Raw genomic sequence first — 19,642 nt, 5'->3', positions numbered from 1 at the left:
GGGTTGAGTGTTAAATTAAGGTTCTCTGATCTGCCAAAATGCTTTTTCCACTATATCAAGTCACGAGTCCTAGCCTCTTATCTTCAGAGGTTCAATTTGGAGAAGGAATAGTTATATTACAAAGCTGGCCAGGGAGGGTTCCGAGGAGTGGCACCACCAGAGGGCAAATGGGATGGTGAGATAATTTCTGTATGGGTGGTTTACATTGCCCTTCCCACATGCCACTCTGGATTTGGTGGAGATGATGGGGAGTAAATACCTCAGGAAGCATTTCCTCTGATTTGTGAGATGCTGGAAGACTTCTTGGAGGAGCTAGGATGTGGAGAATGAAAAAGCAGAGATGCCAAGATGGACCCTTGTGGCAGTAGCAACAGCAGGATCACCACGTAGGAGAGGCCTGGGGTAGGGCATGATTGGGATATGGTGAGTAGTCACTGTGACATTGGGGTTGTCTCAGGAGCCCAGGGAATTACAACTAGAGAGCTAGGGTGAGAGGCTTTGAAAGTCAAAGTGAAGAGTTTGCTTTTTTCCTCTGCAGTAGGGCCTTAATTAAAGGCTGTAGGGGAATCATTGAGCTAACCAGGGTCACATATATGTTTTCTCCAGTTTCCTGAATAGTTGAGAAACTCTCTGATCTCTTCTATTCTGATTACTCTGTCTCCAGAATCAGAAACTCTTGAAATGTCTTTGCAGTAAAAAGAAAATGGTGCCTTTTGTTCTCTGTTAGGTGAGAAGCTGGCTCCAGAAACACTCTGTAGAAAAGTAAGCAAAAGATACGAAGGCAGTGAACACCTTGGCAACATGAATATATCTCATGCTGAAACGACTCCCTGGCTTGGCTGAGCAGGATTTGCTTCCAGCCCCCTCACACTCCAGCTGGGCAGGAAATATTTCTTAGTCAGCCTCGCTTTTCTAGATATGAGCATTGTGCCTAGCAGACAGTGGGAACTGAATAAATGCATAAATGAAACAAACGTGTTCAATGAGCCAGTCAATGAATGAATGAATGAATGAATGAATACTATGACCCTGTGTTTCTCCTATATATACTGTTACCTAATTAGGAATAGTGAATTACAAAATCACTTTTCACAGTGATTGGTAGTTTCTTGGGAAAGGAAAGAAAGTCATTGAGTAAAGAAAATTCAACAATCTAGGACAATCTGGTTTGATGGTAGTTTAATAAATTTTGTTTTTTGTTTTTGGCTGGGGCTGGGTTTGAACCCACCACCTCCGGCACATGGGACCGGCGCCCTACCCCTTGAGCCACAGGCACCGCCCAGTTTAATAAATTTTTTTAATTTTAGTGCACTTATAGAGAAATTAGTCCATTGTAAATTTATTTTTTTGCAGAGAGATCACATATGAGCCAGTTGCCTGTCTTACCATGAGAAAAGTTTTGAAAGTCTCCAATTGTCTGTCACTTCATGTCTATATCCTATTTAATGTTAGGCTTATGGTCTTCAGAACCCCTTGGATCTGAGTCTCTCTTAAATAATCTGAAGAGAAACTCTGACCACAGTTATTTCTCTGTCTTTGGCTAGTGAGAACTCTGAACTAGCAATCAGGAAACCTGAAAGACCCAGCTCTTTTATTACCATGAAAATATTATCAAAGTTGCATTCTCACTTACTTGTTTTATGAACTTGCTGTGAGAGGCTTACAACCCCCCTTGGGCAATGTGGAGTTTAGGATTTCAATTTCTAAAGAAGAAGGAGTAGCAGATGGGCAGCACCTGTGGCTCAAGGAGTAGGGCGCTGGTCCCATATGCCGGAGGTGGTGGGTTCAAACCCAGCCCCGGCCAAAAACCACAAAAAAAAAAAAAAAAAAAGGAGTAGCAGATGACCCGAAGGTTAACATTAGAGAGAGCAAGTCTGTTCTTTTAAATCATGGGAGGATGCCACTGCGATTCCAAGTGAGAAAAACAAATCTGGCATCTTCTTTTAAATGAAATTTTGTCCTGTGAAAATCTGGCTTTCTGCCTCATCTGGGATGGTGCCAGTGAGTGGGCAGGCAGTGAATGGTAGCTAGTTAATTATTCAATCAGAAATTATTTATAGAATTCTCTAGGTATATGGTACCATGCTGGATTCAGTGGGAGATGGAAAGAAGCAGGAAGATACAATCTCAGCCCATGAAAAGCTTGCAGCCAGTCTCTTAGGGGGGCAAAGTGTACATGTGCTAACAGAAAAGAAAGCATAAGACAGTATTTTAATTGGGAAATATGTCTCACAGATACTAAATATATAATCCAGACAAATAGGCTATTATTCTGGGTTTATCACCATTTACATCATGCCATGGGGGTCAATGTTCAAAGCAACTATGAAAACTGCTTTTGTAACTGGTTAGATTAAGTTAGTAAAGGGCTTAGCAAACCCTTTACCTCTGAGCATACGATGGTTTGGGTGAAGGAAAATATGAGGGATCGAGGAGTGCTATTTTCCAGAAATGGTTCTACAGAGATTGTGCTTATATTGTTTGCAGAGGACTATTTAAAAGCAAACAAGTCATTGTAAAAATGTTTAGAGGGAAAATTTGCAATTAAAACACTAATTACTTACCAAAATTTTTATTTTATAGTAACCACATGCAAGCATAGACTTGAGAAAAACTTCTTTTAGAAATGTTGGGGGAATAAGTATATGGACAGTGGAAAATGAAGTGCTGAAAAAAAAATAAGGGTAAAGTGACCCAAAGTTTTCAGGTAGTCATTTTTATTAGTTAGATCTTCTAAATGGCTACTTAACATGAAAATATGGTAACTATTCCCACCCAGAGCAAAATGAGATGGATTGTTTAACAGCGATCACTAACGTGTTCACTGAACATGTTCCAGACTTTATACACCTTTATACATCATAGCACCCCTCTATAGGTAGTAACTGAAGCAAAGCAAAACTAAGCTCTTTTCTCAGTCTCCCAGCTAGTGGGAGCCACAGTCCATATCTGGGAATGATTCTAAGGCCCGGACCCCTCTGTACTATCCTGGGTAAAGATGAGTGGAACAATTGAGACCTTATAAAATATTTGGAAGTGTATGGAACTTTCCCTTTCTGGAAATTGTTAGGTCTGTCTTAGTACTTTGATGATAGGCATTGTACTATGGGCATAACATTGGAATTGGACCTAAACTTGGATAGTACTTGAGGGTAGGTTTTATAAGATGACAAAAGAAGTAAAAACTTTTAAAATAATGATAGCAGGCTGGCACGGTGGCTCATGCCTGTAATCCTAGCACTGTGGGAGGCTGAGATGCGTGGTCCTGAGTTCAGGAGTTCAAGACCAGCCTTTTTAGTAGTAGACCCCTGTCTCTAAGAACTAGCTGGCATTATGGCGGGCATCTACAGTCCTAGCTAGTCAGGAGCTGAGTCAAGAGGATTGCTTGAGTCCAAGAGTTTGAGGTTGCTGTGAGCTGAGACGCCATGGCACTATACACAGAACAACTGAGTAAGATTCTTGTCTCAACAAAATAAAATAAAATAAATTATAGCCATCTTTTCTCTGAGGAAAAAAATTTTTTTTCTTTTAAAAAATTCTTAAAATTTTTTTTTCTTTTTAAAAAATTTTTTTCGGGCGGCGCCTGTGGCTCAGTGAGTAGGGCACTGGTCCCATATGCCGGAGGTAGCGGGTTCAAACCCAGCCCTGGCCAAAAACCACAAAAAAAAAAAATTAAAATTAAAAAATTAAAAAATTTTTTTCTTTTTAATTACTATGAATACATAATAGTTGTACTTTTTATGGGAGGAAAATATTTCTTGATTCAGAGTACTTATTATTTCAAGACAGAATATGATACTGACTGGCTATATTCTTACTAATGTGTAGGTAGTATTTGCAAATATTGGGAGAAATGTAATGTGGAAAAAGTTTGAATTGTTTGTACATTTATACAAACTTATTTATTTGGGGAAAAAAACTTGATTTTTAACCTCATCTATCTTTTCCACCTCTTTTGAATATCATTTATTTAAAAAACATGGACAAAAAAAGCATATCATGAATGTTCAAAACACTAGGACAAAGAAGATTCCAAAAACTTCCTCCAGAGAAGAAAACACAGGTTATATCCAAAGAATCTAAAATCAGCATGGCTTTGGACTTCTCAACAGCAAACTAGGAAGCTAGAAGACAGTGGATCAATAAGTTTCAAATTCTGAGGAAGATTTCTAGCCCGTAATTCTATACTCAGCTAAACTAGCGATCAAGTGTGAGGGCAAAACAAAAATATTTTCACACTTGCAAAGTCTCAAAATATTGACCTTTCATGTACCTTATTTTTTAGTACAAGATTCTCTTCTCAATTAAGGAAGTATACTAAGAAAAAGGAAGACATATAAGATGAGAAGCTAATTAAGGACACAACTCCCTTCACCATAGTTTCAAAGAAAATGAAATACCTAGGAATACACCTAACGAAGGAAGTGAAGGACCTCTATAAAGAAAATTATGAAATCCTCAGAAAGGAAATAGCAGAGGACATTAACAAATAGAAGAACATACCAGGCTCATGGATGGGAAGAATCATTGTTAAAATGTCTATACTTCCCAAAGCAATCTACCTATTCAATGCCATTCCTATCAAAATACCAACATCGTACTTTCAAGATTTGGAAAAAATGATTCTGCGTTTTGTATGGAACCAGAAAAAACCCCGTATAGCTAAGGCAGTTCTTAGTAATAAAAATAAAGCTGGGGGCATCAGCATACCAGATTCTAGTCTGTACTACAAAGCCATAGTGGTCAAGACAGCATGGTACTGGCACAAAAACAGAGACATAGACACTTGGAATCAAATTGAAAACCAAGAAATGAAACTAACATCTTACAACCACCTAATCTTTGATAAACCAAACAAGAACATACCTTGGGGGAAAGACTCCCTATTCAATAAATGGTGTTGGGAGAACTGGATGTCTACATGTAAAAGACTGAAACTGGACCCACACCTTTCCCCACTCACAAAAATTGATTCAAGATGGATAAAGGACTTAAATTTAAGGCATGAAACCATAAAAATCCTCCAAGAAAGCATAGGAAAAACACTGGAAGATATTGGCCTGGGGAAAGACTTCATGAAGAAGACTGCCATGGCAATTGCAACAACAACAAAAATAAACAAATGGGATTTCATTAAACTGAAAAGCTTCTGTACAGCTAAGGAGACAATAACCAAAGCAAAGAGACAACCTACACAATGGGAAAGGATATTTGCATATTTTCAATCAGACAAAAGCTTGATAGCTAGGATCTATACAGAACTCAAATTAATCCACATGAAAAAAGCCAACAATCCCATGTATCAATGGGCAAAAGACATGAATAGAACCTTCTCTAAAGATGACAGACAAATGGCTAATAAACACATGAAAAAATGTTCATCATCTCTCTATATATTAGAGAAATGCAAATCAAAACAACCCTGAGATATCATCTAACCCCAGTGAGAATGGCCCACATCACAAAATCTCAAAACTGCAGATGCTGGCGTGGATGTGGAGAGAAGGGAACACTTTTACACTGCTGGTGGGACTGCAAACTAGTACAACCTTTCTGGAAGGAAGTATGGAGAAACCTCAAAGCACTCAAGCTAGACCTCCCATTTGATCCTGCAATCCCATTACTGGGCATCTACCCAGAAGGAAAAAAATCCTTTTATCATAAGGACACTTGTACTAGACTGTTTATCACAGCTCAATTTACAATTGCCAAAATGTGGAAACAGCCTAAATGCCCACCAACCCAGGAATGGATTAACAAGCTGTGGTATATGTATACTGTGGAATACTATTCAGCTATTAAAAAAAATGGAGACTTTACATCCTTCGTATTAACCTGGATGGAAGTAGAAGACATTATTCTTAGTAAAGCATCACAAGAATGGAGAAGCATGAATCCTATGTACTCAATTTTGATATGAGGACAATTAATGACACTTAAGGTTATGGGGAGGAAAAGCAGAAAGAGGGATGGAGGGAGAGGGGTGGGGCCTTGGTGTGTGTCACACTTTATGGGGGCAAGACATGATTGCAAGAGGGACTTTACCTAGCAATTGCAATCAGTGTAACCTGGCTTATTGTACCCTCAATGAATCCCCCAAAATAAAAAAAAAAAGAAAGAGGAAGACATAGAATCTAGGAAACAGGTGTTACAACCTAAAAGGGAGGAAACCTCTAGAGTGAAGATGACAGCAGATGTCAGATGACAGATGTGCAATAGGCCTACAAAGCAATCATGCAGATTGGAGTAAATTTTTGGAAGAGACACCACTGAGAAGAAAGAACCAATAGAATTCCAGATATGTGGGTGGCGCCTGTGGCTCAAGGAGTAGGGTGCCAGTCCCATATGCTGGAGGTAGCGGGTTCAAACACAGCCCCGGCCAAAAACCACAAAAAAAAAAAAAAAAAAGAATTCCAGATATGTTTGACCTTATGGATTTTTGAGCTTATATAATGGAAAACTGAGAAGAGGATAATAATGACTTTGGGAAAACAGGTAGTGCAAAGAATGGAAAATAATCTTAGTACACCTCATGACTTAGAGGCACTGGATTTTTATCTAACAAAAATTATAATATAACACTAATTGGAGGATGAAACAAAAGGAAGTATGCATGTATGAGGTGATGGGGATTAGGCAAGAAAAAGGTAAATCTTCCTATTTTTGATGGCAACCTAGTGGATAATGCCTAACACTAAAGAAAAACAAACAAGACATATAGAAGTGTGTTATTTAGAGATAAGGAGGCAATTATCAAAAGAAACAGCTAAAATAATTGAAAATGGTTGATTCTTGAGATAAAGAATAAAAGATGGTAGGCAGGGCACTTTTGTGATTTTATAAGAATCCTTACAAGAGAACTACTGACTGTTTAAATTCTGTGACTGTCTAACTTTGAAAAATTAGAACTAAGCTTTAAAAAAGGAAAAATGAGGGGAAAATCCAAATAAGACAAGGGTGGTGTATTTCTCATTATAGTGAAACTCAAAAGAGAATAGTCAATAGTCAAAAATTAATACAAAACAAGGAGTTAAGATCAACCTCAGTGTAGTTTCCTAAAATCTTTAAAAGGAGAAAGTTATGAAATACAATGTTCCTCCCTCTTTTCCTTTCCACATACCCTCAGACTATGGTCAAATGTTTGTGTGCACCCTCTGACCTCTCCTTGCACTTGACTTTTCCTTAGATAGGATGACTAGAAAATCTGGACAACCATTTTTGCACTGTATCATCAAACCCACTCTCTTAATTCTCCAGCCATGATTCTGGAGAATTCTCTTTGCCCCTCATTGGATTCTTAGAATATGTTATTTTCAAACATCTTGCGCTATCTCCCTACTCTGCTGGCTTCGTGCTTCAGAAGGAAGTGACTTCTGTCTGTGACCTGTCCCCCGGGCTCTGACTCATTCCTTACCCTAACCTTGCTATCCATATTTGCTTTGGCTACCCTATGTGTTTCCTCAGCCTAACTCATAATACCTGACTTCCACCCTCTTGTCAGAACTTGGCTAAATCCACTTTGAAACACCATGGTGGATGGGTTGGGAAGAATTTGGAGAATCTGCCGCTCTGTTCTTTCCTCATTCTTGAGAGCCAAGGTAACAGCTGAGGGCGTATGTCAGAGGTTGGGGGTGGGGTGGAGCAGAGGGGAGAAAGAGAGAGTTAGAGTTTTGGGAAAAAAGAACCCAGTCATCTTGGACCCAGTCATGCTCCCTAGAAATGCTGACATGTGTCCTGCTATGCTCTTTTATTTATTCTTCATTGTCTCTTAGAAGCTGCTCTAAAATTTTTGAGCCAGAGACATCTCTCCAGCTTCCTTGCATGAGCTTTTTTTGACCTCTTTAGAGGTGAAGGCAAGACCTCTGTCTTGCTCGTGGTGATTTTACATGGAGTGACATCTGAGTCACTTTTCGACTGCATTCCATATCTGTCATCCCAGCCCTGCAGTTTATGGGCTAACTCCTGTTGTCTTTCAACATACGGAGCACTATTAGATAGTGTTAGTTTGGGTCCTGTCGGGGGAGTCTGATTAAGCCACAATCAGAGACAGAAGTCCTAAGTGTGAAATGTAACAGACCTTCCCGAAATAGCTTGATCTGTGAGCTGCTGGAGGTGGCTGGTTCGCTTCTGTTAGGGGGTAGGGAGCTTGCTAACAAAGCAAACACATTTTTTTCTTCTCATGGGCTAGGTCTATGGTGGTAACATTTGGCAAGTTGAGTAACAGGGAGCATAGATAACTGTGAACAGATGGGCAACTATTATAAGATTGGAGGGGCTTTCATCATTTCTCAGATGGCCTTCACCCACCTACAGCATGCCCGGTTCCCTTGCAAGAGGATTACGTAAAGGATTCAATTAAATTTCTTCTTCCTTTTTTTTTTTTCCTTCAATTGCAATGGAAGCAAAAGCTCTGACGTGAAGAGGAAAAGAATAGATGAGAAACTTCTAATTTTGAACCCCCATAGGATTAGATGCTGATTTCAGCTGTGCAGAGAACACTGCCCCATATTTTGAAAGCGTAACTGCTGCCAGTTTCAGGAGAGATGACTTTCCAAAATAGACAGCAAACTCCACCGTCCATAGCTGATGGCTATCTGACATTTTGACACAGAATTGCAGAGCTATACACATGTTTTGATGAATATAACCTTGTTTTTTAAAACAGCACATCATCATTGTATTCAAACTCGAAACTAGTGGAATACAAAATACAAAAGAGAAATGCATTTTCTGGTGCTCAGCAGAAATATAAAATCTGAGAGCAGAGATATTTTACCCATATTCTGGGGTGCTGGTGTCTTTCATGTAGAAGACTGCTGGTCCTCTTTTGCTCCAAATGATGCTTGGAAAGTTCTTAAAAGTGAGAACTACAGTCACTAATAAAGATGGCACCTTCTAGTCTCTTTGGGATAGCAGCCTGATTTTGCCAAAAGCAGTCACGTTGGCATGGCCAGGGTTGTGATGACTTTAAGCTGGAGCTCATGAACCTGGCCAAATTAGATTGGGTTCCATTCCTCAGAGGTTGCCTTAATGACATGTGAATTCAAAGCTCAATAATTGTAAGGTACTTTCCCTGCACACATTCATTGAATTATCTGTTTGGAAACAGGAAGGGTGAATGCTCTGCCTCATTTTTATCCCCAGTCCTTTAGTTGGTTTCGAGCTCTATTTAGCCCAGCTAAGAATATTGGATCACTGAACGCCTGCTCTAAAAATCACCCACCTAAGGCTAAATTTTGCCGAAAGATGACCAGCAACGTTATGAAAAAAAGAAAGACATTTTTTAACATATGATATGTTAAAATCCCACCATTCAGAATAATGAAAATTTTAAATAATTTGACAACAGAAACCCCAAAACACACTCATAATAAGTGGAAAACAATTAGCTCCTGGAGGTGATGGCCTCTTTGCCTGCTAAATAATGAGCAGTTTCATAAATGCATAGTTCTCCTGTGCTGGGCTGTTTGGTTTCATGTAGTTGTGTAAAGAAGGATTACTGGTAAGTTTAGTGTCCCCTTGGAGAATTATACTTTAACAGAAAGAATTATTGAAAACAGTTAAAACATGTTCCCACCATTTAGCAGAATGAGAGTTGTTGATACATGTATTAATTCTGAGATACACATTCTCAGGTTTTAAGAAAGTGCTGTTCATAGATTGTATCACATAACAAGGAAGCATCCAAGCAGGCCCTTGGGAGCAGGGTAAAGGGAGAGAATATTTGTGTATTGCATACTAGGCTTGTAAAAAAAAAAAAATCAATGAATCAAATAGAAAATAAGCTCAATGTCATTTGCTGGGTTTTTTGTTCCAAGTTTTATGTTCTTTTGAATTTCACGTGTTTTCCTGATGTGTAGAGATACCCCATGGGTAATGAAAGCCACTCTGAGTGATTTTCATTTTCCTCCTTGCTGTCGTTGAGTTTGGTGGTGTGAGTTTGCTACTTGGCCGTGGTGCTCATGCAGGCTGTGTTTGTGCCTGTGCTTTCCTAGAATGGCAGACGTGCAGGAGCTGCTGCAGAGACTGGAGCGGGCTGTCAGCCGCCTGGAGGTGCTGTCTGCAGAGTCCCACAGGCCTCCTGGGGACTGCGGGGAAGTCAACGGTGTCAATGGAGGTAGGGCCACAGGCTGCTGTCATCCTGGGCTGAATTTTGTTGTCACTATTCAGTTCTCAAGAAATGTTCTCTCTGCTTCCTTCAACTTCCCTACTCCTTCCTTTATTTTGTAACCATGACATTAACCAGAGACAAACAATCTCTGAAAAAGAAAAAAGAAGAAAACCTTGCAACCCACAATTCACAAAAATTAGCAATCTCTGTGCCTCTGAAGAGCACAAGTCCATGTGCCAAATGCCATTATTCTCAGTGGTTATGCTGCTATTCTATATTCAGCAACTAAATATATTATCGACATAATTATAAAAAAAGAAACTGATCTTCTCATTTAGAATGTAAATTGGAAGGAATTACCACTCCATGGAGTTTAACTTTAGAGAGAACAAGTCATTAAATTTAGGAACTGCGGTTCAGAGGAGGTTGGTCTGGGGTGAAGCCAAATAGGGCGTTGCTATAACATGGCCCTGTCACATTGTCGTACCTTTGCCTGTTCCTAACCAGCTACGCTTTTAAAATGGTGTGCTAACATCACACTCTAAAAAAAAAGATTTTTAAAAATTGAGGCAAGAGAATCGCGTAAACCCAAGAGTTAGAGGTTGCTGTGAGCCATGTCACGCCACGGCACTCTACCGAGGGCGGTACAGTGAGACTCTGTCTCTACAAAAAAAAAAAAAATTATACTATCAAAAAATAAACAGCTGTTCTCTTAAAAAGGGTACCATATGTGTGGTGAACTCTCCAAGTTATCTACAGTAAATTTTCCAGTTCCTTCTAATCTAAGGGTAGTTTAGCAAATAAAAATATAGGATACCCAGTGAAATTTGAATTTTAGGTAAAGAACACATTTTTTTTTGTTTTGTTTTGGGGGCTTAAGTCTGTCCCAAATACCCCATGGGCTGTACTGTGGGATACCCACTTACATTAAACCTGTATGCGTTGTCTTATCCGAAATTTAAATTTAACCAGGAGCTCTGTATTTCATATGGCCACTCTGTTCTTGTCACGTGTGTTTTCCTCCTTATCTGACCCCTTTTAAATCCTGTCAGTGCTCTGGGGACTGAGAAAAGCCTTGGGGAAGAGGAGCCTTCAGAAAAAGCTTTCCCCAGGACAGCCCTACATTGGCACTTCTAGAATTTCAGGCGTATTTGGAGCTGTGCCTTGTATTACATGCCATGGGACAAAAATGACTGTGCGAGCACAAATGTGCTGGCTGGTTTATTTCCCCCCTGAACATAATGAAAATTAAAATGCTTTGAATGAATTGAAAGGGGGTGTTGTTTAAAGGAAGGCTGCCAGGAGCCTGTAAGTTTTTTCCATGCCAACGGAGACACATCTATGATTTCATTGTAAGCCTCTTTTTGTTAACTATGAAGTTGGTACATGAGATTTCAGTAAACCGAATTTGTAAGAAAATATTTTCACGTTCTCTACACTAACTTTGTTTCATTATGCTGTTGGCATTAGGTAATCAAAGACATTTCTCTCAATTGCCTATCACAAATATAAAGCCTGGAAATATACAAAATGACGTTAAAATCCATTTTTCCAGGAGATTGTATAGCATTGAGTAAAGACACAAAAAAACTTCAATAATTTGAACTTCGCTTATTCAAAGAAGTACTAGACTGAACTTTGTATTTGCTTTACGAAGAAAGAAGAATGGGGGGGATATGAAGAGGTTAAGTAGAATTGGAGGGCATTTAATGAAATTGTTTACTAATGTATTTTCTCATATTTTTTCATATAACAGATCATTCCAAACCAATTATTAAAGCAAGGGTCTGCTAAAACAATTTAGTTGGAAATTTATTATCTTACTTGGAGTAGCGTAATTAGTAAGATACCTGAATGATAACTATCCCTAAAACATTTTACTAATTCTAAATAAAGTCATTTCCATTTCTTCTTAATTAGTAAGTTGGAGTAATTTTATAAATTCTTTATCTAACAAATCTTTAAGAATAACCTTTCACTTCAAATACAATCATTTTTATGATACTGTGATAACAAAAGCAAAATAAAATTTTTTTTTTGCTTTTGTTGGAAGGAACATAATTTATTACAAATATGCAATGTGTAAACATCAAAGGTCACCCTGTTATAATACTGGTATGAGGATGTGTTTTATTACGTGGAGTTTTTCTTTCTGACAATCACGTAAATTCAGCTGAACAGTTAAAGAAATATATTTGCATTTCTGCCAAGTGACAAGCACTGGGCTAGGTGCAAGGAAATTTAAGATGAATTATGTACAGTCCTAATCCTCCAGTCTTTGGTCTCGCTGCATTACTATTCAGGACCACAAATGCTTTGATTAGGGAATGCTCAAAGGATGCAGTCTGGAGAGAAAGACAGGTCTGCCCGCAGGAGGTGTGAGCAGAGCTGAGTGATGAAAGGAAATTGGAAAATATTCCCTTTTATCATTGTACCTTCTGCTATGTAGGGGGAGCGTCACATTTCTGAAACTTTCTCCTACTTTAACTACTCAGCAGAGACCCCTCAGGCCTCTTCCATAGCAACCAACACATTTATCTGTTTCCAAATGGATCTATAAGGAACCTTTAGAGTTGGGCCTTTTCGTGTTCCAGAAGGTGATGTGTGCTGTGTTTGGACTGTAGGGTAACTCAGCTTCAGCAGCCTGCTTGCAAGTAAGGCTGCAGGTGCAGAGAGGAGGAAATACCTTTTTCCACTTCCCTCTGGGCCTGGGGGAGGGAGAAGGAAGGAGACCTTATCCTGGGGTTTTGTGAATATGGTGGATATGTTTGTATAATATGAAAAAGGGGGTGCTAGGCTTTTGTTTGGGTTTTCATAGCCTATTATGCTCAGTTTGTCAATATTATGTATCTCAGAATTAGGGACATGACATCAGGGACTTAGATTTTTTTCTGTCAGTTAAAAGGTAGGGAAAAAATGCGGAGTGCACATGTTGGGCTGTTGTCACTTCAACTTTCACCAAGAGGTGTTGGCTCCATGGTCCTTTTCACTTCGCCATGGCCCTCCCCTCTCCTCTGGGGAGTGAAGAAGGAACAAAATGAGGGAAATTTCTTTTCCTCCCTGCCTAGGGGTCATTATTACCTTTTAATTGTCCTGGGTAATCTTGGTAACTGTTTCGTAAGGTTGTGTAGCACCTGGGCAGGTGGTTATAGAAGTAAGTGCCCTGGCTTTGGGGAGTGGGCGAAGTTCAGGTTTGGGGTCTGGTTTTTATTTGGTCTGAACCTGTGGTCCAGTCATGGGCTCTGTTTACATGTCCATCTTCTCATCTGTAACACTGTGCTGGTGCTACTAACTTCCCCGGATTTGGAAGGAAGGAAATCCTTACCTAGGAGGATGAAAAATAGGAAAATAATGTTTTCCCGAGCCATTGAGGAGTGTTTAATCAATACTGATTGAGCGAGGGGATGGCTTAGTGAATGAATTAGTAAGAAGGACATTGGTGATATTAAAATTCCATATTACCTATGACAAGTCAGTCCCAGCTTTTCATTTAACTACTAGGGAATAACAAAATGCTCCTCTTCCAAAGGTGTGGCACCCTCCGTGGAAGCCTTTGATAAGCTGATGAATGGTATGGTGGCCGAGTTTTTAAAGAACAGTAGGATCCTTGCTGGTGATGTGGAGACTCATGTGAGTACTTTTCTCCCTTGTTCTCTGTGGAGAGTCCAAAATGACCGGCTCAGCCTCTTACAACTCTATTGGCGTGATGAGATCTTTATTATTTTTTCACCCTGGCTAGGCAGGGAATGGCCAACACATTCCTTTAGGTATTTATTCATTTAATCATTCCTGCAACATCTACTGATTGAGCATTGCCCAGCACCATTGTAGAAGCTGGGAGTATAGGGATGAACGTATAGGATAGGCCAAGTCCTGCCCTCATAGAACTTTCACTTTAGCTTGGGGAACAGATGATACATACCTACATATAAACAATTCAGGTAGTGTTAAGTATGACAAAAGAATACAAAAGCAGAGTGATAATACTCTGATACTCTCAGAAAGTGCTAGGAGCAGGGATATTGTCTGAGATTAGAAGTCCTATCCCAGGAGATGACTGTGGAACGGTGATCTGAGTGGAGAGAGGGAGCGAGCTGTGGAGTGATGTGGGGAAAAGGGCTCCAGGCAGAAAGGTCTGGAGGATGGAACCAACTTGGCGTGTCCTCAGCAGAGCAGAGTGTCAGGAAGGCAGTGGGTGAGAGAGAGACAGCAAGGGCCCCGAGTACAAGCGGCCTTCTCAGTCACAGTGAGGGGGTTTGGCTCTTACCCCTGTGTGATGGGAACTAAGGGCGATTTGATGTGTGCTTTAAAAAGATCCTCTGGGGCGGCGCCTGTGGCTCAGTGAGTAGGGCGCCGGCCCCATATGCCGAGGGTGGCGGGTTCAAACCCGGCCCCGGCCAAACTGCAACAACAACAACAACAAAAAAATAGCCGGGCGTTGTGGCGGGCGCCTGTAGTCCCAGCTACTCGGGAGGCTGAGGCAAGAGAATCGCGTAAGCCCAAGAGTTAGAGGTTGCTGTGAGCCGTGTGACGCCACGCGGTACAGTGAGACTCTGTCTCTACAAAAAAAAAAAAAAAAGATCCTCTGGCTGAGCTGACTCAGTCACCAGCCACCCACTTCTTCCTTCCTGAAAGTACAAGCCTGAGGCTCTCACCTGAATTAAGATGACTACTGTCCAAAAAAGCCAGAATGTAGCAAGTGTTGGTGAAGATGTGGGGAAATTGGAGCCCTTGTGCACTGTTGGTAGGAATGTAAAATGGTGCAGCCACTGTGGAAGACAGTGTGGTGGCTCCTCAAAAAATTAAAAATGGAAACATCATAAGATCTAGCAATTTCACTTCTGAATATATGTCTCCCCAAACTGAAAGCAGGGTATCAAAGAGACACCCACGTTCATAGCAGCATTATTCATCATAGACAGAGGTGGAAGCAACCTAAGTGTACACTGACAGATAAACTAAATGCAGTTTGTACCTACAATAGAGTATTATCCAGCCTTGAGAAGGAAGGATGTCCCCCTATATGCTACAATATGGATGGCCCTGAGAACATGACGCTCAGTGAAATAAGCCAGACATAAAAAGACAAATACTGTATGACCCACTCACATGAGGTCCCTGGGGTAGTCAGATTCATAGAGACAGTGGGAGTCTGCAGGGAGAAGGACTAGGAAGTTGTGCAGTGGGTACAGAGTTTTAGTCAAGCAAGATAAAAAAGCTCTGGAGGTTGTACAGTGTGAATATACTGAACACTAGAGATGAACTCTTAAAAATAGTTAAGACGGCATGTTATATGTATCTTACCACAATGTTTTTTCAAAGTACAAACTAAGGAAAAATGAAGTCTTAGAATTTGTGAATCTATGGATTGGAAGAGACCTTTAAAGATATGTAAGCCAGCCTCCCAGGGGTAGACACTTTTCATACTTTTAAAAATATTAGTATCATTCCTGAGGTTAGTCATGGTTTTCCATGCATTGAATGGAAACCTAATATAATACCCAAACCAATTAAAAAGCATAAAAGGAAACCTGGGTTCTTCTTTTTCTTTGGCCATTGTTTCTCACAGAGGATTGAATTCCAAATCCGTCTGCCTATAGATTTCTCAGCAACAGGACAATCCCGGCAAAACCATTTTCGGTATAGATCCACAGAAAATCTGATTCTTGAATCAAGTTGTGGTTTGGGGTTAAAAAAAAAAAAGTAAAAAGGAGTTCCCTCCTCCTCCCTTATTAGGCATCGTACACAACACCCAACCCCCGTCTTCAGGGGATCCCGTGACTCAGGTTATAGAAGAAATTCCAGGAGTATAATTAAGTAGGTGTGTATCTCATCACAGTAGAGCTCATCAATAATCTCATCAATAGATCTGATCAGTAGCTCTACTGAGATACATCAATAGATCTGTTTGTCACGTCTCAGGAAAACAAAGACTCTTCCTACAACCTCCATTTTTATTAAATATTTCTGTTGAAATAAATACCCATTGGCAAAGGAGGAGGAGTTTTGATGTGTATGAGTTCCAGAAAGTCTGTGCACTATGATGGGTCCACTTCACATGTATCACACCGCTCTATCATTACTCTGGTCTTTTCCTCAGTGTTTTTGATAACAAGAAATCTCGTATGCAACAAAATAGTGGCTGAGTGTCTTATTTTCATAGGCATGATAATTCCTGATACCATGGAATATACAAAGGTATATACAAAGGAATATCATCCCCAATCACTAAAAGAGATGCTTGAGCGATTGGTGATCCTTTTGAAAACTAGCATAATAATTATTTTAGCATTTGGTTTGTTGTTGTTGTTGTTTTTTAAGACAGAGTCTCACTTTGTCACCCTTGGTAGAGTGTCATGGTGTCACAGCTCACAGCAACCTCAAACTCTGGGCTCAAGTGATCCTCTTGTCTGAGCCTCCCAAGTAGCTGGGACTACAGGTACCCACCAGGATGCCCAGCTATTATCTTAGCATTATTGTTCCTATTAATTAATGTTGACATTAGACTTCTAAGGTACACACTACATTATAATTCATTAGAAATGTATCACAAATTCTAGCTAGAAGCTTTTTACAAGAGAATATGAGGCCTATAAATAAATATATTTAAATTTGCATTTTTTAAAATGTAGGATTTGCATATCATCTTCAAATTGCTTAGTAAACAGTCCCTTTAAATATTTTTTAGAACAAAGTGTAGCTTGATTTATATTAAGTTTTTTCTTCTCTCCACTCAGCACCCTGTAAACAGGATGACTCAGATGAAGGAATATTCTCAATAATGAATGTGTAATGTGCAAGGAAATTCATGTTTTCCACTCGTTTTTATAAGACTTAAGAAAGGAAGGAAAAAAAAGGATAAAAGAAGGAAGGAAGAAAGATAAACAAGCAAGAAAGAAAGAGAAAAAGCGAGAAAGAAACATTTGTCGTAGGAAAGTTTAGACTCTGGCTCTACAACACAAAAGTACAGGTGGCGATAGTCCATCTGCCCATTACTTTAATACTTTGAACAAGTAGTTTATTTTTTTCTCTCTCTCTCTTATAGAACCATGTGTCACTGGCATTAAACTTGCAGCTGCTGGCTTTCACATAAGCCAGAAGTGGGGGTTGAACTTTATTCCAAGAACACACCTGTTGCCTAGAAAAAAAACCCTCACATACCTGATTGCACAGGATGGAAATTTGAGAATGACACAAATGTGCATCATGTTCAATCCTGTGCCTGTATTTAAAAGCTATTTCACAGATACTAATAATGAATAAGGGCAGCCATGCTATGATTTAACGTCTGTCTCAATGTGTTGGCTGTTGGTTGGGCTTAATTTGCTGAACACTCAATAGCCTATTGACAGACCACAAAAAAGGAGGAACTAATAGCTACAATTAGGAAGCTCTGCTGAACCAAAGAACATAACAGGTTTAGAAAAGATTAGATCTTGTAAAGCCTTCTTGTATGCAACATAAACCAAAGGGCTTATTTAAATCCTCAACCCAAGAACACTGACACAGCTTGCACCCTCCTTCTATAACAAAAAGAATAAACAAGGCATCATTTTATAATGAACATTATATGGGTTAATAATCCCATATAATGGGATGGGTAAATAATCATCAATGTCAAAGGAAAGGATTCTCTGGAAACCTACATCATACCAAGTCTTTGGTTGGACATTATTTATTCATAAATGGACTAATATGATTTTTTTGATTTTTTTTTTAACAAAGCTGTCCTGTTGTTATTCATGGTATATGGAACTAATCTGAGGACTGTTTCTAAGTGATTTGACAAATATGAAGCCACTGCAAGTCATAGCTCTTCCTAACCCAGATCCTTTATAGAGATTTATAGAATTTACATTTTAAATATTTCTGGCAGTCTGAAATATTTTTTCCTATTCTTAATTAAAATGGATTTTTTAAACTTTAATTGTTGATTAAAATGAGAAGGCCACAATTTGAACAAAAGGGCAGTAAGATTCAACCAAGCATAACACTCATAAAGCGAAACATGATTAAATCACATGCCACACAGTATTATCTCCTTGAGTTCTCTGACTTTATAAAGGATGAACAATATTAGATAATTATTACAGCCTCACTTTTGATGGGTCATGACCACTAGACTAGATGTTCCGAGTCTTTACCAATTATTTAAATAACCTACTAAATGCTTTGTTCCTTTTGTGCATTACCTGCTGGTCAGGTAATGAGTTCAGAGTTGCAAAGTGAGATGTCTCTCTTGCTCTGACCAGCACTAGCAGTTTGTATCTTAGAGCTGCCTCTACTTTGGAGAGCAGGACCTTGAGCTAGTCCTTTAACCTGCTCCTTGAGGAGGCAGCACGACGTGATCTCCAAGCGCCTGCTGGCTCTCACGGCCTGTGACAATGACACACAGGTTATCACAGCCTTAAAACATGAGGGACTATTTGGTTTCCAAATGAAGAGTTTGCAATCTAGTGGCATTAGCACCATTATAAAAAGCATCTTGAGCCAGGCCAAGGAAAAACTATGAGAAGCAAGTGGAAGGAACCCTTTGAGAAAAAGGATACACAGAACACTAAAGTTAAATTACTTCTCACTTTACTATGGTCTGGAGAAGTGTTTTTCAACCTTTTTTTTTTAATCTCATGGCACACTTGAACCTATAGTTATACTTCTGCGGTACACTTAAATTATGTTGATCCAAAAAATGAGTTAAAAAAAGAATATACTTACTGTGCTTTGAGCGTCTTTTGAAAATAATTTAGTGAATGATCTTAAAAAATGTAGCACGCCTACGATCTTTCCACGGGACCGCAGTGTGCCATGCCACACCAGTTGAAAATCACTCAGGAACATCTAACTCTTTCATTTAAAAAGACACCTAAGCCTCCATACGTCTGTGCTTCCTTGGTTGTCACTTCTTCTTTTAAAGGGACCTTGTCTCTGGAACCAATAAGAACCTTGTATCAGGAATAAATAATACAACAATATCTGTGTGTTAATTTATTTTACTAATCATATCTTATTCTTCCAATTCTTTTGATTTTAGAAGATACTTGTGGGTAATTTATACTCACTGAAAAGTTGATCATTTGCATTTTTGGTGCCTTAAAATCTGGGTCCATATAGAGGCCCTTCCTACCGCCAAATTATCAGAAGTACCAGTTTGGCGTTGACTCAGCAAGCCAGCCCTTTCTACACCGATCTCTTCACTTTCCTACTGTATCTTCAGCCAAGTTCATCCTTCCACTAACTTCCAGTTTCCTGCTAATTGTTTTCACGTGTACTTTTATTTTTGTTTTAACTAGACATGGATTATTTTGGCAATCACAAGCCCAAAGACCTGTATGTCTTGTTTGTCCGAATGGCAGAGATTCAAAAACTGACCTGCATAAAGAATTCTGCCTCTGGATTTCACACAGGCTTTAAATCTGACTTCTCCTATCTTAGTGCCTTAACCATTTATGGCAGCCAGAAGTTTTAGAGAAAAAAGCTCTTAGAAGTCATCCATGCCAAGTTCACACCTCCTTTCTTTCTTGCCTGCTTTCT

At 39.4% G+C, this 19,642-nt stretch overlaps 1 protein-coding gene across 2 annotated transcripts in view; it reads left to right on the top strand.

The window, feature by feature from the left end:
- The window catches only part of CAP2 (cyclase associated actin cytoskeleton regulatory protein 2), a 187,813-nt gene that overhangs the window by 16,220 nt on the left and 151,951 nt on the right, over nucleotides 1-19,642 (top strand). Inside the window, exons 2-3 of one of the 2 annotated variants that reach the window (XM_053602229.1) lie at nucleotides 9,996-10,117; nucleotides 13,641-13,741. In XM_053602229.1, coding sequence (XP_053458204.1) covers nucleotides 9,997-10,117; nucleotides 13,641-13,741 — 222 coding nt within the window. In that variant the 5' untranslated portion in view covers nucleotide 9,996. The remainder of the gene's footprint in view (nucleotides 1-9,995; nucleotides 10,118-13,640; nucleotides 13,742-19,642) is intronic. The other variant, XM_053602230.1, reaches the window with a different exon arrangement.

Source organism: Nycticebus coucang, chromosome 9, assembly GCF_027406575.1.
Source record: "Nycticebus coucang isolate mNycCou1 chromosome 9, mNycCou1.pri, whole genome shotgun sequence".
Lineage (NCBI taxonomy): Eukaryota > Metazoa > Chordata > Mammalia > Primates > Lorisidae > Nycticebus > Nycticebus coucang.
Note: the sequence above shows the minus strand (reverse complement) of the source record. Positions and strands in the feature narration are given on the sequence as shown.